The 27,702-nt window shown below is 38.7% G+C and overlaps 1 protein-coding gene across 1 annotated transcript in view; it reads left to right on the top strand.

Annotated features, from left to right (window-relative positions):
- The first annotated feature begins 1,793 nt into the window (after positions 1 to 1,793).
- Positions 1,794 to 27,702, top strand: part of GRIA2 (glutamate ionotropic receptor AMPA type subunit 2) — an 83,047-nt gene continuing 57,138 nt past the window's right edge. Inside the window, exons 1-2 of the mRNA XM_083862414.1 lie at positions 1,794 to 2,181; positions 2,376 to 2,516. Of these exons, the coding sequence (XP_083718540.1) occupies positions 2,094 to 2,181; positions 2,376 to 2,516 (229 nt within the window). The 5' untranslated portion in view covers positions 1,794 to 2,093. The remainder of the gene's footprint in view (positions 2,182 to 2,375; positions 2,517 to 27,702) is intronic.

Raw genomic sequence — 27,702 nt, 5'->3', positions numbered from 1 at the left:
AAATATACAATTTATCTATGCTTTTGTTAAAGATTGGCTGTTTTACACTGAAATATTTATTAAAAATAAATGTCTGTACATCTCATTGTCTGGGATGCAGTGAGGACTACCTGAATACAGCTTTCCCCTGACAGCTCAATCTGTTGGTTCTCACAGTGATGCTGCCTGCCCCTTTCACAGAATTCAACAGTAGCTTTTACCATGCAGTGCAAAATGTGGGTTCTGGGGAGGAGGATGGGATGGGAGAGAGCAAGGAAGGGCTGGAGCAACTCTGCCATTCCACCCAGAGGAGCCCATAGGGGCTTTACGCTCAGGTTGTTAAAGCTTGCTCTCTTTTTCAGGCTCATCTCATTTTGTGGATGAGAGACAGATGAGACAAGTACAGAAAAAAGCTTGTACAGGATTTCCTGGTGAAATGACTCAAATGAAACAAAACTCATAATGAATTAGTGATGAGTAAAGGGCCTCAAATTACCAGCTTCCTATGTGTTCAGGATATGTATTGTGTCGACATCTGAATACCTGAAGCTTTGACACCTTCCTCCTGGAAAGGAGAATTAAAACAAAAAAATAAAAATAAAAATGAAAATAAAAATAAGAATAAAAATAAAAATAGAAGAAAAAAGGAGAAAGATAATTCCTTGCATGATCAATATCCTTTCTTATGTGAATACTTCTCATCACTGTTAAATAAATATAAATTAATTTAAAAATATGCTAGTAAATGATTACTTAATAGCAAATTCATTTTCATGATCACAGGAATGCTACAGTGCCTTTTCTTCTAAAAAATGTGTGTGCATGTGTGTGTGTGGTGCACAGCAACAGACTTGGTGCCAAACTGAGAAATGTTAAATTTAGCTTGCAGTAAATAGCATGTCTAGCTAATACAGCTGGAACCCATCTTGGGAAAAAAAAAAATCCCTATTATGCATGGAAATGAAATATCAGAATAGCTGTGACTCTTACTGCATATTAACTTCTACGGCTTGTGTTGTACAGCAGCTAAAACAATAATAAAAAAAAAAAAAAGAGAAATTAAAAAATTGCTTTTCAGAATGTATTTGTGAGGTGGCTCCATCCAGGGGAAGAAGGCCATTGAAATAAATAAATAAATAAATAAATAAATTTAGCTAAAACTAGAAAAAAAAAAAAAAGAGAAATTAAAAAATTGTTTTTCAGATGTATTTGTGAGATGGCTCCATCCAGGGGAAGAAGGCCATTGAAATAAATGAATAATTAATTAAATAAATAAATAAATAAATAGATTCATAGCCAAATAAAAGGAAGAAATAAATGAATAAATAAATAAATAATAGAGAAATAGATTAATAAATAAGTGAATAGATAAATAAACAAATAAATAGATTCATAGACGAATAAAAGAAGGAAATCAGCTCCCAGGAGCGCGGCCGCCGTTGAAATAAATAAATAAACCGATAAATAAATAAATAAATAAATAGATAAATAGATAGATAAATGAGTGAATAGATAAATAAATAAATAAATAAATAAATAAATAAATAGATTCACAGCCGAATCAAAGGAAGAAATGCGCTTCCAGAGGCGCGGGCGCTGTCCGCGGTGCTGGAGCGGGCGGGCGCGCGGCGGGGCGGGGCGGGCGCGCGCAGGGGGGCGCGGCGGGCGCGCTCCCGCCGGGGCCGGTTCCGCGCAGGCGCCGCCGCCTCGCCGGGAGCGCCGCCCGCCCGCGGAGTGCGAGGAGCGCGTGTGAGGGCAGGGCAGGGCAGGGCCGGCCGGGCCGGGCGGCGGGAGCGCAGCGGGCACCGCCGGCACCTGCACCGCGCTCCGCCAGCGCCGGAGCCGCCAGCACCGCCAGCACCGCCCTCCGGAGCGCCCGCGGCAGCCCCAGCGCCTCGGACAGCGCCTCGGACAGCGGCTCCTCCCTGCCCGCCCGCCGTGGGGCTCCTGTCGTCCCTTCCCTCCCTTGGCTCGCCCGCTCCACCGCCCGGAGCGCACGGGATCTAATCTACTGACGAGCGCTCCGCCGAGGAGAAGGAGGAGAAGAAGGAGGAGGAGGAAGAAGAAAAAAGGGCTATTTCCGTGGCTTTGTGGATGCTCTACTTTTCCTGGAAATGCAAAAGATTATGCATATTTCTGTCTTCCTGGCTCCTGTGTTGTGGGGACTGATCTGGGGGGTCAATTCTAACAGCATACAGATCGGTAGGTGCCCGCATCGGGGGGGACCCCGCTCTCCCCCTCACCCCCGCCGCTGTCACTCGGGCATTCCCGTCATGTCCCGCCGCGGTGCCCGCCCGGCTCCAGGGGCTCCCCTCGCCTTTCCCGGCCCCGCCGCCCCCGGGAGCGCTCCGGGCCCCGGCCTGACCGTGTGTGTGTGTGTGTGTGTTTCCCTGCAGGGGGGCTGTTCCCGAGGGGCGCCGACCAGGAGTACAGCGCCTTTCGGGTAGGGATGGTTCAGTTCTCCACCTCGGAGTTCAGGCTGACTCCCCACATCGACAACCTGGAGGTGGCCAACAGCTTCGCCGTCACCAACGCCTGTGAGTAGCGGGCGGTGCGGCGGCGGGTGTATATGTGTGTGTGTGTGAGGGGATCTGTGAGGGGATCGGTGCCGGGGGAGCCGCCGAGCAGCTGTGGGAGCTCCCGGCCCCCGTGCGAAGGGGGCGCGGGGTCTCGGTGCGCCCGCAGCCCTCAGGAGGTGTAAGATGGTTCCCCCGCGCGTTACGTAAGGCAGCGCGGCCCCGGGGCTGCCCCCCGGCGCGGGCACGGCACAGCGGAGGGGCGCGGAGGGGCGGCGGGGGCCATCAGCCATTTTACACCGCGCTCTCGGTGCTGCCGCGGCTCCATCTCGCCGGCCGCCCGCCGCCGCCCCATCGGGAACACGCCGCCCCCGCGGTTCTCCCGGCGGGGCCCGGCCTGGCCGCACGCGTGCCGCGGGGCGCGGGGCACATGCCTGGCCAGCGCGGCGGGGAAGGCGGGGCGGGCCGGCCAGTCCCGCAGCGCTCCTGCCTCCTGCCGCTCGGTGCTGCCTGCTCGGAGCGGGAGCGGGGAGCCGCGGCCGGCGTTCCCGGGGCGCTGAGCCGTGCCCGCCTTTGCCCCGCCGCCCTCCCAGTTAGCACAGCCGAACCCGGGTCCCCCCGCAGCCGCGGGGAGCGCGCCCGGGGCCATGCCCGGTGCTGTGCTCCCCCACACGCGTTTTCCCCTCCCTCCTGTGAAAAAAGATTCTGAATCTGTAGGTTAGCTGTCAGCAGGAGCAGTTTCCCTCCCTGGCGATCTTTTTTTCCTCCCCCCCGATTCAGCTCCCCTGTGCGGTGGTGCTGGAGAGAAGCGCCTTGGCACAGGCGCTGCGATGGGTGGTGCAAGAGCTCAACTCAAGGAGCTTTCAGTGGCGTGCATGAGTGTAGCATCCATAGCTGAAGGCAGAAAAGGTCAGAGCATCTGATCAGCCGCAGTAATGCTAAATTGTTAATCTTGGCAAACTGCTTGGATAGTTCTTTCTTTCTTAGATAATGGGGATTTGTATCAAGCAGAACCGCATGTGGTCAGTATTTGCAGATGATGTTACTTGGACTGTTGAGGGAGTAAGTGTAGCAGTTTACATGGCGTTCTGCAAAGATGTGACAGGGCTTTTTGTGTTCCTCAATTCGGTGAAGTTAACAAAACCCTGAAAACAGATTTTGCAAAACATGGTATTTTTTTTCCTACTAACAGTAGAGACAAACATAGTTGCCTTGTCTTTGAGGAACTAAAGGTTACATATTTTTCTCCAAGACCATCAAGTGCTTTTGACCAGCATTTGTGTGCATATATTAGTTTTGTTCTTGTCTCTCGTGGAGATGTTTTACAATACTCAGATGTTTTGTGTAGGCTGTAGAGTGCAGTGGTGGACTTTGAGGCTTCCATCAGAAGGGAGATGGATACCATCCATGTGTTGGATTTTCCTTTGTCTGAGCCTTGTCCAAGGCTTCCATTTTCGAGCAGTTTGAAGAGCTCCAAATGAAGACATGAACATGTGCTTGTTTTATCATCACCTCAGTTACCACTGGTGTTTTAGTCAAGTTATCTTGTGCATTGGACTTAATTGACTAGTGAAGCTTGTACTAAAAATATGTACAGTATCCTCTCAATTACCTTCCCAGAAGGGTTTGGTTGGAGAACAAGGAGTTCCGAGGACAAATATTTGGCGTACAAGAAGTAGAATTTAGGAGTTGATTGTAGAGCACTGCATGCACAAATGGTTAAGAAGAATCCATCCCTTTTTTCCCCTCTATGCTTGTTCTCATTTGAAATACTGAGCATTCTGCAGGTTGGTATTGTTAGGGGTGTTTTTTGGCTTTGGGTTTGTTTGTTTTTTGGTTTTTGTTTTTTTTTTTTCTGGGGGAGAGAGGGGGATTTTTAAAAAAAAAATTCCGGAGTAGTGTTCAAAGAACTTGTGCCCAAAACCAGCACTATGAAACAATAAAGGTGCAAAAGAAGCTCACAGAAATGTAGGATAATATGAATCTGAAAAAGCTTCAGTATTTACCCAAGTGTTTCACTCCAACAAGGCGATTATCCTGCACAGAAATGAAGTGGCAAGCTTATACCTTAATAAAATTAATATTCCTTTTCTGCCCCAAATTAGCCACTAAAATATTTTGGCTCTTGATTCAAACCCCTGATCCAGGCATGTTTGAGGCTGCAGAAGCTCTGGCTGGTGTGGCAGAGGGAGGGTGCAGCCCTGCCCTCTGGTCTAAACCTGGCACCCATGGGTGACAGCAGCACCTGGGGTCCCCTGCACTGCCCCTCTGGGGCTTGATCTGCCTCCCTTCCACCCCTGCCAGCCTCAGGGCAGCAGCACACTACTCTGTCTGCTTTAAAAACAAACAAAAAGCCCACTGTAAAAATATGTAGAAGTCTTCAAACTAATTTTCAGCGCCTGCTCAGACTTTGTTGATGGAGGAAATGGTTTTTAGATGAGCCGGTGTTGCTGGTACTACTTTTAAATTAGGTTCCTAAATTTCAGAAAGGAGGAGATGGTCATATACACCTGAGGAATGTTCCAAGCAGTGATACTATTCAGTCACCTAAAGGTGGCCAGAAAATGAGTGTAGAAGTGGAGTGGGCACTCTGTGAGTAGGCAGCCTTAACTCATGTAATGACTGGCACTTCAGTGGGTGTTTCACCTCAACACCAAGAAATCGTGTCATGATGTGTTACATGATAGAAAACTGGACCACAATTCTACTGATTTTGACCAAGGTGGTTGGGCCACCATGAAGTAAACTGGGAAAGGAACACAAATCAGTAGGAACAAAATCAGAAAGGGACAAAATCAGTAGGAACACAAATCAGAAAGGAACAAAAAGCAGCCATAAAAAATAGTCACTTTAGTTTGTTGGACTGTTGCATCTCTGCAAAGATGTGTTGACAGGTCACTGAGAGCAGCTGTTGGAATCTAATTGCAGTTTGACACTTCTTAAGTCAGTATCACTAGGAAGCCTAGTGGTTTAGATTGAGAGATGAATGCATGGTTTTTTCAGAGTAATGGCACAATTAAGCACAGTGTTTACTGCCATGACCGCAGTTGTAGCTTTCAAGAGAAATGGGCTGGGCTTAGCAATGTGTGAGAGTTCTTGGTTCATTCTACCAGAACCTCCTTGGTTTAACAGCTGGAGCAAAGGTACAGCAATGGAGGCGATTCATAGGGCAGAGTGGAGTATATCCAAACCACTGGAACATATCCAAACCACTGGACTTCATTGTCCTTCAGCACAGTGTAATTGAGTCTTGTCTCATTGAAGGAGTGTTGACTGTCAGTGATACCAAATTGTTTGAAAGTTTTTAATTCTGTCTAAACAAGAAAGAAGGGAAGTGATGAAGATGGAATCCTTTCCTCTTAAATCTGCCTACCCGAAAACTTCAGGGGTAGTTGTATTGTGTTCATATTTTAGAATTTAAAGGATATTGGAGTCACTTAATGAGAGGCTTCCTATGGAGTACTATAAAAGTGCCATAGCGATAACAAGTTTTTTGTACAGTAGTTTGAGCCCAGAGGTAATATATGTACAGTCTTGGATGTTTAATCCTGCTGGCTCAAGAGCCAGCGTTGAGCTTTGCTGTTTTAAATCAAGTCCTACAGCTCTGCAGGGATCACTGCACCATGACATTGTGACAAGGGGATGCTGATTCATGCATAAACCTTAGATCCTTTCATTATATCTTCAACCAGCAGCCGTGAAAACCTATGAATATCTGGCATGTTGCAACTTGAGAGTCATGGCAAAGGTTTCCTCAACCATTTTGGAATATAATGCTATAGCTTTCATTCTTAAAGAAATAGCATTGAGCATATTGCTGACAAAATGCTTAAAGAATAAGCAAAAAATAAGTACCCTTTAGTGGGAAGGATGGAAAAAAATTAGACGTGTTTATTTGAATTAAAATTACTGTGGAGCAAGCCTCAGTGTATTTCATAGTTCTTAGAATTCTTAGAACTGATTTTAAGGAGAGAACGGATTTATTAGCTGCTTGTGTTTCAGTTCATTTGTATTCTTGGTCCTTCTCATTTCCTTTTCACTATAAGACATTTCTCAGGCTCAGTGAGCAGATGCGAAATAGGTTCTGTGCCTCCTTCTAATTAAAATGGTCAGTATCAGATGAGTTTCTGCAGTAAAATGATACAATATAACCACAATGTAGCCTCCTGTGATTTTTTTTCTCTCGAAACATTCCTCTTCTCAAAATTGATCTCTGTAGCAAACTTTAAACATTCTTTTACTCCCGAGAGTTCTTCATGAAGAAATCTGGGGTATTTATTGTGTGACAGTGCTGTCCCTGCTGTGCATCTTTGTGCCTGGCTCACAGACCATTTTCACACAGCCAGAATATGGGCACATACAAACCTAACAGTCTTCTCTTGCCTGCTTGACTTTCCAAATCCTTATTATGTGATTACTGCGATAATTTTGTCCATTATATCTGAAATAATTTACCATGCAGTTTTGAACACAGTACAAATACAAATTTTCCTCTTGGAAATCTAAAAGTGAGTTATCTTTAATAGTAGTTTGTGAGTGGTTTAGCAATCAAGCCTTAAATATGCCAATCAAGCTTGGAAATAAACGAATATTATCAGTCAATCTCTTCAATATATCTGTCTATATGTAATTTTATTATATATAATATATCAAAACATATTAATTTTTTTTCTGTTTTTGCCAGTGTAAGTTTTAATTTACACTGCCTTTGATAGGTGTGATTGACTGCACATAGTTGGGGATAAACTGAACTGCTTGTGTACATACGACTTCCTTTACTGTCCTGTATGTGCATAACACAAGCCAAGCACTGCTGCACTGAGTGATGCTGTTACTGCTGGTTTCTTAGTTCTTTTCTTCAAGCTTCTCATGATTAAAATCTTTTTGAGAATTAAGGGATATTTAACAGATAAATAATTCCTTTTGAACAGTGGATAATTACTAGGAAAGTATATAATACCTGGGAACATATTAGTTTGAAAAATGCATTAAGCAGGTAAAGACTATTCTATTATCATTATCTTAAATATTCAGGTGGTATAATTTGTCAGGCATCTTATGTTAAAACATGGTTAAAGACTATTTTCTTAAGGAAATAATAATTTTAAATTAATTAAAGATAAAATCCTACATGCTGATAGGACTAATTTTCAGGAAACTAAAATGAGGACATAACCCACAGTAAACATAATTGTACATATATACATATATAGATAGACATACATATTTGTATACTCACATGTATATGTTTTGAATGTCAGATAAATCAAAAGCAGGACATTGGTTAAACTCTACAATCCATTTTCTGAAGAAGATTATCTGAGATCACTTACTAGTAAGCTAATTTATCTCTTTAAGTCATGTTCTTATGCCTGTGAGCCAGGTGTGGGAATTAAAAATTTTGTATATTGATGGCTCATGCCCATATTCTGGAAACAATGTTCCAACAGCTCAAGCCAAGGAATGTCAGGTCAGACTGAAAATAACACCGGAAACATACTCAAAAAGGTAAAAAATGCAGTTATGTAGATCAAAATCCATATGTATATGTGAATGGGGTTTTTATCTGACAGTTAACTGCAACTTGTATTTCTGAAATTAGCAAGATTTGTCCCATTATTTTTTAACTGATCATTACATTTATCAGAACATAATTACAGTGGCATCTGCTTTTAGAATTAGAAGACTCTGGACAAGGGATTAATTCCTTTTGCCAGATAGGTTTCTGAAAAGGTACAGGACAGAAGTCTGTATGTTTTTATACAAAATATATAGGTTTGTAGAGCATCATTATTATTTTGTCTTGAAACCTTAATGTTTTCCTTTGGTGAGTTCATAAAAAGAATTTGCATTGACTGTAAGTGCATATTAAGTGTAACTTTGTTAAAGCTGAAAAAAGAGCTTTTATTTAAATTAGTAAATAATTTCAGTAATGAATTCTGTATGGATAAGCAATAAGGAGTGAATAAAGTCATAAGATAAACATAGTGGAGGCATACTGTGAACCAGCTCAACAGTAAAGAGAGCAAGCAGGTTTTAAATAACCACATGTTGAATAAATTCTTACTGAACCTTCTAAAACCAATAACTGTGCTTAAAATACAATTATTGAATTTATTTAGGTGCACTTACAGAGTGGTATAGGTGTCTTTTGAAATATTGTTTATTTTTGTTTATTTATGTGTATATAGGACCACCACGGAACAATTTTTACTTTCTAATGCAGCACTGCTGTACCCCCTTGCTTAACAATTATACCACCCTAAATCTTTGATTTTTTTTTTCCTTCTTTTTTATTGTTTTAAGAAAGGTTCTCAAATCACTCAATTTATGGGGAGATTACCTTTCCCCCCTCAAAGTCTCAATTTGGGTGATGAATACAGAGACTTAACATTCCTGTCATGTACCTGATTCAATGTCCAGATACCTCAAGTATTTTCCAATGGCTAGTCACTTTATGGAAGTGTGAAAAAAATTTTTACAGGGATAAAGACAGAGATATTCACTGTGATTCTACAACAAGGTGTGGTTCAGCTCCAGTTATTACTGTCTCCCACCACCTGCTCTCAAACCTGACTCGGAGAAACTAATGGGATTTTTTTGAGTGCTGAGATGTTCCATACAGTTCACTAAAGGTGACAGACTCAAGCCAAAGAAATGTCTTATTTCAACTCTAATCTGCTGTTTTATTTGATATCAAAGGAAAAAAAAAATCAGGTCTGTATTTGTTATCTTGAATCAGTGTGGTTGATTTGTGTATTTGGGATGCTGGCTCTGTAATTGAATTACCAGTCACTTCAGTTAGTCCATGAACAACCTACTGGGCTTTATTGCACATGGAAATAGCATCTTCATTACTTAACTACAGAAGATAAGTGTGTTTGCCTTTCACTGTTAAAAAAATAAAAGAGTAGTTTGGCATTTGTGTTTTAAAATGGGCATATTTTTCCTCAGTTCTTCCAGTGCACAAGAGTAGGGCAAAATTCTGTAAAATGTTCAAATGCCCTGACCCATAAATGCATAGTCAGACAACTGTTAGAAGAGTTTCAAAGCTCAGTAAGGAACAGAGGTTAATTTTATAAAATTTTCAAAATAGATATGTGAACATGGGTTTATTATGCTATATCACCTAGTCAGTTTAATCTCTGTTTCAGGTATTTAATATTGGGAAAAAACCATAATTGGTTTGATGCTGCATTTATTCAGACTGCTGTGGTTAAGACTATCACACCACTGTAATTTCTTCTGAGTATAAATGAGTTTAGATGTTTACAAACATGACTTGGGCTGGAAAAAAAATGCCTCTGTTTATTACAAATGGTGTGAAGTGATTTTCTTTCACACACTTCGAAGATTACAAAGAACAGATTGTTTCTAAGCACATGGTATGATAGAAAATTTAAATAGCAATCTGATAGGTAATGCAGAATTTTTTTTCTCTCATCATCTGTATGGGGAAAATGCTTTCAGGACTCATGTCAGCAACAGGGCAAGAGAGCTCAGCTTAACAGCTTTGCAGCATGGAGAAGGGATTTGTTTTCTTTGGTTTTCTGCCTTTTATGAATGTATTTGAAAGTTGTAGGACTCTGGTTTAGACCCATAAAATTAAAATGCTAATATGCTTTACCATTCCATGTAATGTGGATCTAAATTATTTGAATGTGTTGAATTTCCTTCTATATACGTAAACTATTTCAGAATGTCTGCAAATGTATGCTGATGAAATAGACTGTACAGCTCTGAACAAGTCAGATTAATTTGTTCAATAATCTCATAAATCTTTGAAATTGAGGTTGTTGAGGGTTAGCTTACTCAAAATGTTTCTTCCTGATACTAGGTTATGGGTTGTTTTTGACAAAATGTCTTCCAAGCCAAAATGCTGATTTATATATTTTTTTTATTTTCCCCTCTATGAAAGTCACAAATTCCATTACACTGTGCTATTACAGTCTCAGAGGGGGTTCTTTGTACAAATGTGAGTTCTGGCAAGCTGCAAAATGTTCCTGCATGGCTGTACCTTGGGCAGAGACCTACTGATATTTGAGAGTTTATTCCAGGTGTAATATTTGTAAAGCAGGGTGAATAATTTGCATGGTTAGTGCATACCAGGCACATACTTAAATAAACTACACCAATATTACTTACAGCAAAAGCAGAATTGATCCACAGTGGAATTACAGGGAGTGGTTAGGAGAATCATACAGGATGTAACTTAGTTATTTTATTTCTCTTGTCCTTGTCAGGCAGAAAACCTGAATTTTAATCCTTTGTCTTTTATTTTCGAGTTTAATGCCCTTAGCACTTGTTTTGATATCAGAATCCCTCACTGCCTCTTACTCTTCTTCATTTTTCCTGCCTCAATTAGTTTTGGTTAAAAAAGCTTAGTAATCCTGTATTTCCAAAGGCAGGGAGGAAAAAATAACTGAGATTTTGGAAGCAGGAAGACGATTTCTTGCCCCTTGTTATGATAAAACATAGAGGAAAAAAAAACTTGTTAGGAAAATTCAGTTATATGAATTTAAACAATTGCTCAACCAACAATATTAATGGACCAGATTTATACACAGCTTTAAACTTTTGAAGCCATTTTAACTGAACAGTTGGAAATTTAATCATATAATTTTATTACATTGAAAGACTAGATGGATTTGAGGGATCAGGAAGATGGGAATGTGAGTCACTATATATTATATATTGCAGTGTAAGTGGGGTTTTAATTTCACTCACAGTCTTACATCTGCTCCATCTGAAGGTGCTTTCATTTGGTGAGAGTGGAACATGCTGAATTCCTGCAGAGTCGTGACTGAAAAGTCACTCAGTGCTTTTACCCACTAATTGGATTTGTTGATGTATTCAGCACCAGATCCAGTGATCTGGAGTCCAGACCAATAAGACCAGGCTATTTTCACCCAATCAAATAAATGCTCAAGCTTCTGCTAATGGTGGTAGTAGGAACACAACCAGATCCAAAAAGCTATATTACTTATTTTTTCTGTATGAACGCAGAAAATAGATTTAGTTCTTTTGTATATGGAAAGAGGCAGGCATTAAACAATTCCTAAAAAGGGCAATAATGTTTGAGCACCTATCTGACCTACACAATATTTTTTGCAAACTTTCTGGCACATGCTTATATAAGACCCCGTGTTTCTTTGGTTGTTCGATTGGGGTTTCTTATTTTACACTTTCCATAAATTCTTTTTCAGGTTTCAGTATGGAAATCCTAGAAAATTGTTAGGTTGTTTCAACTCAGTTTAAGTATGCAAATAGAACTGCTAGCTAAAAATGGGAGAGTTTGACTTATGCTTGTGTAGGTAAAGGGAAAAAACATAATGCTTACTCCTCTCCATTTTTTTGCATTTGATCTTGGATTTTATTATTTAATTAAATATTTGCATAAAGTTGAAATTTTAATTTTTACTTGTAGTAAAATGTGTTTTATCTTGACTGCATAAAACCTTGATTATGTAGGTAGCATACTTCTGCTGTAGAAGGAAGACGAGCATCTATGGGCTGCAAATACTTATTTTTGCAAGTGGTTTCTTGGAGCTTATCTTTTCATTTATCTCAATATGATAAAACCAGAATATATTCTTCGAGGTCTCCGTTTGTGGAGGCACTTCTAACTCACCTGCAGTTAGAGCTCCTGAAGATGCAGTTTGTGATATTCATGGTATCTTGTGTGACCTCAAGGGGCAGCTCCAGAAAATGGGAGTGTCAAAAGTTCTGTGGCACATCTGGCAGCCCATGAAGGTCCTTCAGTGTTTGAAATGGTGCTTGGAACATGTACTATGTTATGCTGACAATTTCCTCAGTTTTGTAAGAAAAGAACAGGTCTGTAAATACCCAAATGACCTTTAGGAACTCTGACATTTTTGTAAGTGCTGTTGCAATTAGTTGTTTTTTTGTAGAGGAAAACTCAGATCATACTAAGTCATGATTTAGTCATTCCAAATAAATACAAGTCCAAGGATGGCATGTACCTGTTCCAACACACTGAAGAAACTCCAGAGTTATTACATCTAGTTTTGTTCTGTTGGGGATGCAAAAAAGATTACTTCAAGTTTTTTGTTTACCTTTCTGTATGAAAGTGTTTCTGTATTGAATCCACGATTATAGTGGTTCTGTCAGTATTGTGATTCCTAGCATTACTTTTTATTTTCTGGTACAGGGAATCCTAATTTCCTGTGCCAGTGTTTCTGGTTTTGTTTTGCATTCCAGGAACTTAGTGTTCAGTTTTTGCAGTATTTCATTGTTACATGACATCTCGAGATGTATATGTTGCAATAAATAGAAGCCATTTTGAATCTAAAAAATAAACATGTTAGGAAAAATGTTCACTTGGCTTATTCCTCTCTTGATATTGGTGATAAATTCAACAACATAGACTGATTTAATTCTGAAGTTTCTTTATTTCTTCTTTTGCTTGTTTGATGGGGCATTTCCTTCTTCTGTCCTCTTAGTGCTAAAAGCAATTCACCAAGACTAGTGTTGCTACTACTGGATTATTAAAAAGACTGTAAAAATAATTGTGCTAATTATTTAACTCTGACACATTGATGGTTTCCTAGCAAGAAATTTGTGGCTTTGAATTTTTCTTATTTAGTAAATGTCCTTTGAAACTTCTTGAGGAAGCTAGCAATGTTCCCATGGTTAACTTAGTCCTATCACTTCAGATGGCTTTGCAACTTCTGTTTTGTGCACTGCAATTCAAAAGTATTTGCTTTTGATCTACTTTTTTTCCCCTTCAAGAAAAATTCTGCCTTATTTTTGTGTTGGGTTCTTTTTTCCTTCTTTCTTGTTTTTCCAACTAGCTAAATATACAAGAAGTAGCTGTTTCAGGAACCCTAGTCCATCTCATTAGGGTTGTCTTCTGATTTCAAGGTTTGATTTTAAGAACTCCTTACTCAGTGACTGCTTCTACTTGGCATACAGATCCACTGGGTGATAGATGTAAAGGGGGATTTCTGTTTGTTTTTCTGAATGCTTGAAGTTCTAGAACTCAAGACATCTCATCTCATTACAGAACAGTTTTTTAACTGTGTATGACAGGCCAAAGGAGAGACTGTAACTTGACAGGCCAGAAAGAGGTGTGCCTCACTAGTTGATACGCTGGAGGAGAGTTTTGACCAAGAAAATCTCAAACTGTTCAGATTTCTCCTATACATCCTTCCAGACTTTTAAGTTGAGGCAGATGTGCACGTTGCTTCTGGGGTTTCTGTTAATTTCTCATTCTGTAATCCTTGGTGGTTTTATATACATTTGATGAGCTGTGGTGAATCTTCAGTTCTCTTCCATACAGGAGGCCAGGACCAACCAGTTCCCCAAGTCCTTTGGAAACTGTGGTGTCATGTTAGGCATGTCAAACTGGGAACATTTGAGAGTCCATGTACAGGTTAAAGATGGAAGCATCTGTTTTACCCTGTCTCAGGAGTGTGAATCTGTTACCTCTCAGTGAAATTGCCAACAACACCTAATAGAACAGACATCAGGTCAGCCTAAGTGACAGAAAGCTCCTATTTAGAAGCTTCCAATTGAAAGGATCATAGTTAAATCTGCTCCTCTCTCTTCTTGAGTGACTGACTGCAGCTCTGAGGCAAAGGAGGTGGGATTACTGACCAGAAGCTGCTTTCTGAGCTATAATGGGTGTAAACACTCTGGTTGTGATGGTGCTTTGGGTGATGTGCTGATCTACCACCTTTAAGCTGGAGCAGTCCAGTGGTGTAGAAACAAGTAAGAGAGTCAGGGAACTCAGAGGGTGGTAGAAAAGAGGAGCTGACTTTTTGCCTTATCTTTGGAACAAATTTGGGCCACAGTCAGAAGGTATTTTTAAACATGTGAAAAGACAAGCAGTTATGTAGTCAGGTCTGTTTTTCTCTGGGATGTACAAACCTTAGGGCTTCTCATTAGATTGAAGTGCTTCATCTTAATTTGTATTAGTAGACCTCCAGTTTTGAACCTGATATTGTAGCAGAAAATACAGGTTGTTGCCTTCCTTAGGAGGAATTGCAACATAGGTTTTTTTTTTAATTAGTTCTGTATTATGCTGGAGGTACAGTTGGTAAGATTTGCTGGATATTTTAGGTTGCTGTTAAGGCTGTTTGTTTTTAAGTTGCACTGGGTATGTTCAACATGGTCCTTGCTATTCCCATGGGTCTAGTCACTTGCTTCTAGGTTACATTCAAGGTGGGGAGTTTAATCTCTAGACGTCTGCACATGTTTAGTTCTGCCTATGTGGGTAAAGACTTCTTCTTGTTTAGCTGTCAGGACAGCTACATTTATGGACACTTAAGATAACAGGCACTGGATTTTTTAAAGATTAAAAACCTGTTGACAGGATATTTTCTGTGATGGATGCTGAACTTTCAATGTACTTTTCTTGATATGTCAGACAGTGTGTTTTAGCCAAAGCATTTGCTGAAGGAGCTTGTCAGAAAATGAGAAAATGAATTATTTTTTTGAATTTTATTTTCCTTTTGGGCATCAGGTAAAATAAGATTGCCTTGCGTTTTCCTGTATAATTTTCATGCAGGGAATGATTAATTAATATCATGGTCCATTTCTCTGGAAGAGAAAGTGAGAGATAGCAGTAAAGTACTCAGATTTTTTTTTCCTCCCTTTTCTGAATTACTGAGCACAAAAAATGGAAGTTCAATTTAGGGTAAAGTTTATAAGAAAAACACATTCCTATTGCCTTTTAGAGGGACATAATATGTGTTATATACTCTGCTGATTTTTCATTTCCTGTGAAAACAGGAAGGAACATTTCAAGGAAAAACATGCTTACAAACAAAATAAAACAATCTTGTCAAGGTCTGAATTATTCATACACAGGATGAAAAGTGAGTGATTTAAACCTGCAAGTCTGAATAAGAGCATGAGTAATTGTAGTGCTATGCTGTTAAATAGCAAACGAGGGCATCAAAAGATAAATGAACAGAACAGCCTTGTTCTGGTGTGCCTATGCCTTTTTACAGGCAGTGAAATAACAAGGATCACAAAATATTATGCAGACCTCAGGAACAGGTTTACTAGATTTTTCTTCAAAATCTCTATTCAACTGATGTAACTTGCTCTATCAGCTACTGTAGGGCTGAATCCTGAAAGGTCCTGAGTCTGCCAGCTGTAGTTACCTAGAATTGCAAAAGGTCAGCAGCATTGTGATTCTCAGGACTTGTGTCAGCCTTCCCCCTGCATCTGTCTGTACTTCATCCCATTTGTTGTTCACCCAGGTAAGTAGGAAAAACAAAATAGATGGAAAATATCTGGTATTTTAAATTAAGAATAAACATTATACAGAGTTCACACACAGCTGAATTAAACAGTGAGTTTTGTGTTACTAAATTACTACAGCTGATGTCAGGAAGAGGCTGTAGTTGTAAATCTGTGGTGATCTCAGCTGGGTACTGGTGCACACAACCATTTTGTCTTCTGTGTGTCTGGATTTCCTTCCCATGCAGAATGGTGTTTTTGAAGGGATGGTCAGTGCTCTGTCACCCTCCCAAATATCAACAAGAACTCTTGTCCAGACCAAGGCTGCTGTCCAGGGTTCCTGGCTCTGCTGAACACAGCTACTCAAAACTGTCCTGATTAAAGGCATTCCATTTGCTTAGGTAGCAGTACTGGTAGCTCTGAATGATTAATTTGGAATACATCAATTACTTGGCCTTAAGAAACTATAAATAGTAAAAAAAATATAGGAACTCTGACAGTTTTCCAGATGGAAATTCTGTTGAACCATTGCTCGTTCTTCAAGGCAAATATTATTCTGAAGATTATATGAAAACATGATGTGAGTGAAATGTTGTTGAACAGAATAGTTTAGAGTGAAGGTCTGCATATACATCCCTCCCTGTGTCTAAAATTATTCCTCCTGAGGTGCATTATCTTTGAATCTTTAGCCATAGATCTTCCCACATAGTGAATGTCATGGAGTATTTATTTTTTTGAGAAATAGTTAATTTTAATCACATCTAGTTCTAATTCATAGTAAGCTGTAATTACATTTATAGAAGGAACAATTTCAATTAAATCATCAGCATTATGGTTGAGTTTTCTGATAAAATGGCAGGTAGTAGGTAGTGATTCCTCTAAAATATCACCCTGATGGTATTTCTTTCAAGCTTTTAAATTATTTTCACAAACATTTTAACAGCAAGTGAAACAAACCCAACCAAAACGTCTCTCTCCAGGAAATATGTAGGTGTATACCATCCTGGGGTGATGATAATCTACTGCATTTAAAGGTACAAGCAACACATAGAGCACAGAGTGACTTTTTTGTTCACCCTTTGTACACAGTCAAGAAAATGTGCACAAGAAAGTTTTTTTTTTTTTTCAATGACAATTAAAGCTTGTAATGTAGTGGTTTGTTTTTTCTTTAATTTCTAATTTCATGGTTTGAAACTTGGGAAGGTAGTCATTTAACAGAACCTTAACCTATAGTCATTTTGTGACTGAAAACTAGATTGTAACACGGAGAAGAGAGGTCTTTTTCTTACTACCATGACCTTAGACTTCCTTATTGTAGGCAGAAGTTGCAAGCAGTTGAGTTAAAAGTAGGGAGGTATGTCAGTTTAAAAAAAATGAATAAATGTGATGTATATTGTGAAAGGATTGAGGAGATTTATTGTAATTCTTGATGTTGTGTTTTTGGAGTTCTTCAAAATAGAAGTTATTTTTAAAAGTGTAAGAAGAAACAAACTATTCAACTTGAAAACTTGTGAAGCCATTTTTCAGTGGCATATAAAAGAATATTTCTTACAAAGCAATATGTTATGGTGATTAAAAATTCATATTACTTTATGTGGTATAAAGTTTTAGTGAACAATGGTGTAGGATTATCTGCTTAGCATGAGTTATTTCAGCTTTAAATAAACTTTCTGAGTATTTATTTTACAACTTGGAAGTAGCCTTTTCTGACTTCTGGTAATGCTCTACAACTTGCTGTCATCTAGGGGACTTATATCCTTAGTTACTCCAGCTGTCCCAGCACTCCAGGTTTGGATCCACACCCAGGACCTGTTTGCAGTTGGGCAAATTTGCAAGTGGACAATTGGATTTGGCCACCGTGTTTCTAAGGGAAAGGTGATTGGCTGTTTGAGTGGAAGTTTCCCAGCCAGAGGCAGTGGGGATGTGGAGTGCCTTGGGGCTCATTTATTTGCTGTATCACTCTTGTATTCGCTGTTTTGGGATATCAGGGGCTTGCCTGGTGTATTTTAGGTGACTTCCAATCTACCTTTCTGCTTTATGTCCTGCTCCTGTGATTTTGCACATCCCCCCAGGAGAACAGATGATCTGTCAGAAGTCCATCCCAGGCAGGAGAAGAGTGCATCAGTTTGAAATTCTCCTTCACATGGGAAAACCAGAGGGGAAAATCCTGTCAGCGTGACAGAATTAAGGACAGGCTTGAGCTCACACCGGTGTTCCTGATTTCCTGCCATCCACTCCAGGAATTTTAACTACAGAGGGCTGCCAGAAGTATCTTTTTTACCATTCTCCTTGCATGATTTAGCCTTTGCCCTGGAATATTTGATAATAGGAACCAATATGCCTCTACATACATGTTTTCTGTAATGCAAAAGATGCTTCTTTTTTGCAAAAGAATATACAAAACACAAAGCAAATGTTACTGACTTGCTTTACGTTTAGCTTCATAGAAGGGAATCTCCAGAGAAAGGTGCAACATTGCTTTCCTAGTAATATACTAAATTATTTTACTCTGGTTGCAATGGTCTGTGGTTTCATATTGCATTCATTCTTAGGTTTGCTAGTTTCTAAAAAAATCGACTAAAATGAAGAAGAAAAAAAATGCAGTTGCTGGGCTATCAAGAAAACTCCATGCACTTTTCTGACAAAAGATTCTGAATGTACTGTGGTATATCCTTCAGGGAAAGTGGGTGCAGTTTTTCCTATGCTTTTCTGGAATTCTTATTAGTATTAACTTAAAGCAATGCATTGGAGTGGCATTACAAAGCCCAGAGCCTGTTTCAGATGCTCATGCTGCCAAGTTCAATCCATGTGTAAGTTACAGACATGATAGTTTTTCTAGGAGAAAAATACATTGCTATTTTAAGAGCACTCTTGTGTTGTTTGCTTTGCTGTGTTTTTCACCTCATGAAACATTAACAGAAGTGAAATGTTTCATATAAGATGTAGATTGTTTTAGTGTGTCTAATTTAGTCCTGTATGTGAACAGCAGTGTTTGCATTATTCTGGAGTTCTGTTTTAACTGTCACAGTGGTGTGTAATTCTAGTCTGGGATTTGATATTTCCCCTTAAGAAGAAACATCAATTGGATTGAAGAGTGGCTACAGTTTGAGGGCTTTCTAGTATCAGTCCTTCATTTAGAATAGCATTTGATAGGTTTCAAAAGGCCTTGCAATACTTTGAAGATTGACCCTTTTTTCGAATTGTAGGCAAGGATTCCAAAAGGCTTTAAAAATGAACTGGTTTTAGAAATGGACTTGTCTTCAAGCCTCCACGATTCGTGAGGATTATTTTGTGGTTTTATTTTCTGTATGTGTTTTTGAGGATTTTCTGCCATTAGATCGTTCCTCTTAAATTATTTTCTGAAATATTTAGTTCATATTATGCTCAAGCTGAACAGAATGTATATGCTCTGGAATAAATGGTTTAAATATTAATCCTTAGGGAATATAATGGGAAGGGAAATACCTCTACCACTCAGTTTGCAGCATAGCATGAAACAGTCAATTACAAAGGTGAAGATCCTGGCTTCAAATACAAGCTATTATCAGTCAGATATAAGTTATGGATAATCATCTCCTATAAATCCCACTATTGCAACCCATGCCATTGTAAGTCAGTGTACAGAATACTTGCAATCTGATTGTGAATCAGTCCTTTTTCTCAAGTCCTACTATTCATTTCAAGTTATTTAATTTTCCTCAAGGGTATCATACTCTCATGCCAAAGGGAGTTTTGAAGATGGAGATAGAGAGTAACAGTTCTTGAAATATTGCATTTAAGCCTGATATCTTATTATCTATCAGTAGTTTTGGGGGATTTGAACTCCATAACCTTTTTATAAATTATTTTTTGCATCAGATGCTATAATATGAGATTGCTAATCTGACATTACTTTGTTTAGGATTCCAAAAGGCTGTAAGCAGGTACTGAAAGGGATGGCTGGTAACTGTGGTGATAGAGCCCCTCAGCAGCCAACTAAAAACTCCCTTGTACTGCAGAGCATCATCTGCATTTATTTGCATTATTAGGCATTGCACAGCTCTGTAGTGAGTGCTGGTTCTTGGCCCAAAAAGCCCAGAACTGAAATATGCAAAGGAGACTGAAGAACTTTATTGCTCTTTTCACATACAGTGCAAAAGAGGGTTGGAGGGAGATTGAGTTATTTACTCAAGGTCACAATGTTGTCTGCAGCAGAACTGGAAATGAGTCCAGATTTCCTAAGGGCTGGTGAGAAAGTATGAATGCTGTTTGACAGAAAAATTCATTGTTTTGACATTAGTTTCCTTTGTAATGAGTGAGGGAAAACAATCAATGAGAAATTTCTCATGGGTGAGGAAAAAAAAGACAAAGTTGAAGATTGGGAGAAATATGATAAGATAAAATAGGCAGGAAAAAAAGAAAAAAGCATGTCAGAAAGGGGGGAAAAATCAAAGTAATTTTTCCACTGCATGATTTAGGTCCTTGAACTAATGTATTGTTTTAAATAAGTTCCAATTAGAGAACATTTGTCTTTTCTTTATGCCTGTGATCCAGAACTCTATTTTAGAATTTAGACATTGTGAGTTGGTTTTTTTTGTTTGTTTTTTTGGTTTTTTTTTTTTTTTTGTTTTTTTTTTTTTTTTTTTTGGCATGAGAGGGAAAGGGATATGAGGAAAAGATAGACTTTGGCAAAAAGTTTCGGTTGACAGAAAACGGATGTCTTCCCAAAATGTTCCTGACTACCTCCATTCAAGAATCTTAGGTCATCTCAGCCCTGTTCATTAGTGCATTGCACTGCTTTTGGACAAGAATCATTATATTCCAGAAGGTGCATAGATGCAGAATGAAAATTTAACTCTTATGTGTCCTTTTTGTTGGAGAAGAGTTTCATTTAGGTGCAGAAAACATGGAAAAATCTTCTTGAGATTTTTCAGACATATATGCTTTAAAGGAGTGCAAATTGATATACATATTCTATTCATATGTATATGCAAATTCATATACATATTCTATTACTGCCATTTAACACTAAATGTCCAGGTGATGATACTAAAAGGGCTTACATTTTAATGATAGAGTTACTGTTTATTTTATAATTAATGAGAACAGTTCTTTATAATCGTTCCCTTGCTGACATCAGTAACTTTCATCTTTTCCTGGTTGTACTGGTGGCTATACAGTAATTCTGAACATAAGGGAATACCTATTAGGGCTATGTTGCAATAACAAGATTCTGGTTCCATTTCTTATTATCTAAGAGGAACTCAGATTATTTTTGGAATTTTCATGGTGTTCTTCCATAGACCTCTGACTAAGTTAGCATTAGTCTTTGACTGACCCAGTAAATTTTATGCTACTAACCTTGACTAATGAATGTAAAGGAGAAAGTCACAGATGTTAGCTAGTTCCTGTGTCAGTAACTTCTCAGTAGGGGGAGATTTATTTTCTCAAGTTTGTTACTTCAGCTACCAGGTTATGCTCACTCCAAAAGAAGGTGAGAAGGTTTGTTCCCTAAATGGTGAAATAATTCTTCCTGCTATTTGTTACTATTTTGTATCACTGGTGTTTATTGTAGAAAGCTTGATTAAATTGCGTGCATCTTGTCTTGGGGGAAGCAGAATATTCTTTAGACAATAGCATGTAGGCATTTATCAATTCACTTTTGCTTCCTCCTTTTTAGACAATAAAGTTTTGCAGGGATCAGAGTAGGCTGTAAAACAAAAAGAGTGTAATGAAGAAGACCAATGCTATCATCTTAATATTACTCTTTGTAATTGGACTTGAATTAATGTGTCAAATCTGTGTTCCTGGGTATCACATCTGGAATATGTACTTCTGCTGCTGTACTTCTTTCCTAAAGCTAAAAATATAATCCAAATAATCTTGACTCAATGGTCACAATTCACCCTGTGATGTTGACATGTGAAAAAGGAACAGAAGGTGCACCTGTAAATCACTTTAATCATCTATCTAAATCACCAGTCATTGATTTCCTCTAGGTCTAAACAGGTCAGTTTCCCATATCTTTCAGAATATTTGGTAATGTTTTTCTTGGGATTCATTTAATCTTTCCCTATTGCTTCAGTCTCTGCTCTGAGTTGTTTTCTTACATTTGAAGTACCTCAAAAGCCTGGGAACATGTTTTTTTTTTTATTTATCACATCATTATTCTCTTCAAAGGACTGTTTGCCTCAAGTCTCATTTATGCTGATTTTCTGCAAGTTTATTTTCAGATGGCAGCAGGTATTTTGTAATAGCAAGTACACATCTCTATAGCAGGCTTTCCTTTTTATTTGGTGTGTCTAGAAAATGGAATGACTGAACATCTCAGACAGAAATTTCTCTCCAGAATATATTTCACTTTAGAGCCATATATTTGTATCATTAAAATCATCTACCTAAAATCTTGGCACTGAAGAAACTAGTGGTCTGCCAAGAAGGTGATGAGTAGAAATGTTGCAGAGCTGCTATGTGCATGTTAATGGAATGCCAGACAGTGGAGCAGTGGATATTTCTGGGGTTTAGTACCATGTTGCTGCATTGGTGTCAGTTTTCTCAGCATATCAATGGAATTTCTATCTATAAGTATTGCCCTAAGTCCTTCTAGCATTTGGTGCTGTTTCCTTACTGTCATTTTAATACCTTACTTTGACTTAAAGGGTGATACAGCCTTTACATTTTGAAAATTCCTGTTAGAAAAACACTATTCCAGACCAGTCATCATTCCCTCTTTTCTTTTGCCTAGTTTGTAATTTTCATAGACTCATTGTAAAATTCTGCTAATGTAAATAAGAACACTAGCATTTCTTTTACCACTTAAGAGGGTTGATGCTCTCAGTAGCTGCTCTGCTGTTTCATAATGCTTGTATCTGACCTCATGGCCTCTTTTTGTGATCTGCATTTTGCTGTGATTTGGAAAGAACTGTCATTCACTGCCAACTCACAACCTGTGTTCTGGGATTTAAAGGGCTTTGATGGGTTCCTTTCTGAGACTGCCATGCAGTGGACTATAATTCACTATGACTTCCTCTTCCATAGGTCCTTTCAGTATTTAATACTCTTTCTTGGAATGTAGGCAATATACCAGAAAGTACCAAATTTACTGCAAGCCTAGTCTTCCCAAAGGACCATTAAAAAAATATTGCTTTTCTCCTCTGACTGATGTGCCAGTATTTGGATCAAGCATTTAGGGCCTTAAATGAACCTGTTAGGAGGGATCTCATCACTGGCATTATCTCAGGCCTTCCTGAAAGCCTTGCTCCTTTGGATCTTAATTCTAATTAGGCACATTTAGGATTTTTTTCATTGAAGCCACTCAACAGTGGCTCCATTCCTATAAAATGGGACTGAAATTTGCACCATGAGGATGGATCCCCACTAAAGGTTATATGGTTAATTATAATAATGGTGGCTCAGTACTGCAGTTACATTTGTAAATGAGTTGATTTTCCAAAGATAAATATTCCAGGCCCTTGAACACAAAAGAAGTATTTGTCTTTTGTAAGCATTACTCCTAGTAGAACTTTTGTTAATTTTAGTGATTTCTAAGGCGTTAGCCCCGTTGCTGGTTTCAATGCTGCTTAAGAATCTAAAATAGCAGATTTTACTCATTTCTTTGTGCTCTTATTGCCTCCTTGCTGGTTTTCCATTTCCAGTGAATCTACCAGTGTGACCCATTTGGGATCATCTCAACAGTGCAGTTTCAGGTACTTCCAAATGCCAGTTGCCAAGGAGCAAAACCATTCAAGGGGCAAAGAGCTGTAGGACTGGGCAACTTCAGTGCTGAAACTGAGAGTGGTTGAGGTTGTGCCATATTAAAGTGAGGCAGATAATCAGTTTATATAGGACTTTCAGCTGGGCACCTCTGAGAATAGCAGCTTGTCAGCAGTGACACAGCATTCTTTCTAGCTGTAGTACATAAAGAGGAAATGGAGACTTTCAATGGTTAAGCTCTTTGACATGGAAACAGCAAGGAATGTACTACAAAATACTTTAGCTGGATAAATTGCACTTTTCCACTGATGATTTTGCAGCTGTTCTTTCTTGTCTTTGCCTTTACTTTTCACAGAAAATATATATATTTTTAATAATGTTTATTTGTCTCATCTGGCTCCCTCTTTCCATCTACAATTAACAATTTTGCTTTTCTTTTCTGGCTTCTCCTTCTTTACTTATTGAAAGTTGTATGGCGTCATTCAGTCTTGTGATAAACATTCTCATACTGTGGGGATAAGTATAAGGTACATCTAAAGATATAGGAAAAAATAAAAAAACCAGATGTTTGTACAGTCTGCTGTGAGAACATTAGGGCACAAGTCGCCTTTGATCTACATTTTGCTGTATTGATTTAACTTTTAGCCCACTAATTAACATTATAACTGTTTGGCCTTTAGTATATAGTCTTTGAAATCAAGTCTACTATTTCAGCTATTTTTTTTATTATTATTATTTATAGCAAAGGCTTTGTTTCTTAAGGAATATTCCAGAGCAAGCATCCACAGTAGTTATGCTGTCATAATCAAAAGTGTCATTAATTCTGGTACAGTTTGTGCTGATAATATGTCTAGAAATAAAAGAGTTTTGGGGAGGGGTTTTAATTTTTAAATGTAACCATTATTTGAAATATTTAAGAGTTGGGGTTTTCCCCCGACAAAATACATAAAAGCCCACCCTGTAAGATGAGTTGCTGATACTGTGCAGTAGCTGCAGCTTAGTGACTAATGATGATAACATGGGTTAAATGACATTGCTTCTGCAGTGATGGAAACTCTGAGACTGTCTTTGACCAGCAGTGGAACACTGGGGCACGAGGGATTGCTCTCAGAGTTTCCATGGCAGACAGCTTTTCTCCCCCTGTGAAGAAGGAGACCTCACTTTTTCCTGCACAGAGCTATTCTGTATGTTACAGCGGTGCCTTGGATTAATCAGGTGCTATTTGCACAATGGTGAGTGAGCTTGGATTATTAAGCTTCTCATGTTTGATCTGTTTCCTTTTTCAGTAAATAGCAAAACTTTCAACGACTCCAATGAGAATAAGATTAAGCTGCTACTGTATTTCACATGTTTGCATAATAAAATGGTGGTTCTTGCAAATATTTTCAATGGCAATTTCAGGTACTAAAACAACAGCTCTGCTCAGTGCAATTTTGAAATTGACTTTAGCTGTTTTCCATGTTTCTTAGAGGATGAACTGAGGCACTTGTAGTCTTCAAGGCATGACATTTTGCAATATCCTCAGAAAGGATGCTCAACGAGAAGTAAAAAAAAATGGGGTGAAACGGGGAAAATGCCAGTACTGTTTTATGTAATGGATTCATCCAGGTGATCAACAGGGTTTTTAGTGTGACTTAATATAGAGAGCAGCAAAAAAGTCTTTATATGTTTCAGCCTTTTCTGATTTATGTAGTATTAAAGGGTGCCAAACTGGCAGTGTTTGAATTCAGAAGCCTTCCTGTCTATTTATGGTCCTTTAGGGGATGAAGCCTAATAATAAGCTCAGAGGACTTCTTGAAACAGATTTCTTACAGTCAGGTGGAAAGCAAGGGAGAAAGACTACATTCATTAATGGTGAGGATCAGAGGCAGAGCAGTTCTGAAATAACAACCTTGGACTGGGGAGAACCAGCATGCTAAAATTTTCAGGTTTGCCTCATTGATGGTTGGGCCAGAATAAATGAGATTTTGGTTCCATGCTGATGGCTTTGTTTCAGAGGAAGTCGGGGAACCCATTTGCTGTTGGTCAGCCACTAGAAATTTTTCTTTTAAATTCCTCCTTGTTCTGTGGTTTATATAACTGTCAGTGAGTTTTAGATTAGGCTTTGTTCTCCAGGGGGAAATGTTTTTAAACAGTAGTCAATGTAATTAAGTATTTTGCAGGTGTTATGCACAGTTTCTGTTTGTTTATTGTAGTAAACCCTATGTAAATTTATAGAACAGAAGTGACACTGAATATGGGATTAGAAGAGCTGAGTGCAGCTTTGTTGCCTGGGTCATGAATTCAAGTGAAAGAATCCACACCTGTGTTTTAGCAGTGCCTGGCCACCTAGGAGGAGCCATATGGCTAAATAAATGTTAGGGAACAAACTAGGTGGCATGCCACAGCTGAGAGCTAGGCTTGCCCTTCACTGCACTGCTTTATGTGGCATATGCTACAAAATGCTGTATTTTGTTGCATTACAATGCTGATCAGGTGTATTTATAGAAGCTATTTTAAAAGCCTGAAGCATTAGAATGCTGTATGAGCAAAAACTAATTATTCTGGGCAAACAGTGTGAGGTACTAGATTACACTGAACAAAGTTACCATAATGGAGGTTACATTTCAGTTAAATGCAGGAAGTGTGACTTAGAAAGATAAATAACATTTTTAGTTATCATCATTTTGAGTAATCTAAATGTTGTTTCTTGGTCAAACTATGGAAAAACCAACCAAGCATACAGGCCCCCTGACTGTATCACCCAGATTTTGAAACAACTACTGACTATCAAGCAGGGGAAACACTAAAAAGCATATTCTCTGCTTCATTATTAGAATAGATCAAAAAATCTTAGCTGTTTCACTCAAACTTCAGCAATTGATGAAGTTGTTTCTTAGCTATGAAAATTGTGGTCTGATTTTCAAGTAATGGAGAGTGTTAGAGCTGTCACAGAATTTTTTTTTTTACCTATAGGAGCTCAATTGTGTTTTATAACTCTGAAGTCTAATTATTCAGTGCTGGTCTACTCTCCCTGCATTGCACAGCAACCACTCCAGCTGGCTAGTGCTAGAAATTTTAAGCAGCCACTTGTAAGTATAACAAATCAGTCTACAAAATCTACAGCATGATTTACTGTATTTTGTCAATGCCTGGTGTTCACTTCATGAAACAGACACCCAAATCATGACACTTGTTTGAAAGTCATTTCATATTTGAAAGAGTTTTCAAAAATAACAGAAGAGAAGAGAGGTAATATTTCTTTGGGAAGTGACACATTAGCATTTTTTCAATGACTTAGGACATCAAACAAACCACAAAGCCAGATGCTAATGATAGCAAGATGCCAACATGAATAAAGAGTTTTTAATTTTTCATTTGTGGGAGCTGGTGCAACCTGAACATATGTGACTATGAAAAATCATTTACCTCTTTAGAGCAGGGAGTTAAAGAAGACTTGAAGCTTAATATTTCTGGTTTTGGTGTAAACTCCTTTTTAGCAAGTTGTCAATGAAAACCTGAAATACTCAAGGGACACTAAATTTATGCAGCCTAGTGTAACCAGTTGTAGTGCTATCCCATCATATCAAATTTTACTTATGTTCAAATGGAAATATGTTTTTCATGGGAATACATGGATGTCTCCATCTGAATAATTCAGTTTGGATTAAGAGTAGAACATTTCAAGGAAATTTCCTGATCAGACCTGGCTCTGCTGCTTGTTTTGTATTCTGGAGTGGTTTAGGAGCCCAAGTAACACATTCTTTTTGAATTAACTGAACTGGAGGACATGTTTCTGGAATTCCACCAATACAATCAAACTGCTAGTGGGCATTTAGTCCACAGGGATAACCTAAAGTCAGCCCAAGGTAAAACCTCTGAAACTGATATATTCAATCTTCAATAGCATCTCTCCATTCTGCACGTGTGCTCTGAGGGCAGTGCACTGCTTGCTACCAAACTCACAGTTAAAGACCCAGTATGAATGAGCAGAGTGCAGTATGTGCTGTGAGTAGATGCTCAGTCTGGCCTTTTGATGTGCAGTGCAGGTGGTAATATTTTCTTTCTAGTGTCAGTAATCTGTTTCTACAGAGCTTATCGCCAGCTTCTAGAAGTTGATGAGTCTCCTTGAACTGACATTTTCTGGAAGGACTTTATATTATTTTTTTTTTCTGATATTTGATACAAAGAAGTGGATTTTCATTTCGGTGATGTCAATGTGCCTGGAAAAGATCATTTTTTTTTACTTAATATGTGCTTAAAAGCTCTTAATAAACAAGGTCAATTTGAGGTAACTATTTACAAGGGAAGTTGAAAAGTTTAT

Source organism: Zosterops lateralis, assembly GCF_965231275.1.
Source record: "Zosterops lateralis genome assembly, chromosome: 5".
Classification (NCBI taxonomy): Eukaryota; Metazoa; Chordata; class Aves; order Passeriformes; family Zosteropidae; genus Zosterops; species Zosterops lateralis.
This window is presented reverse-complemented; position numbering and strand designations above follow the sequence as displayed.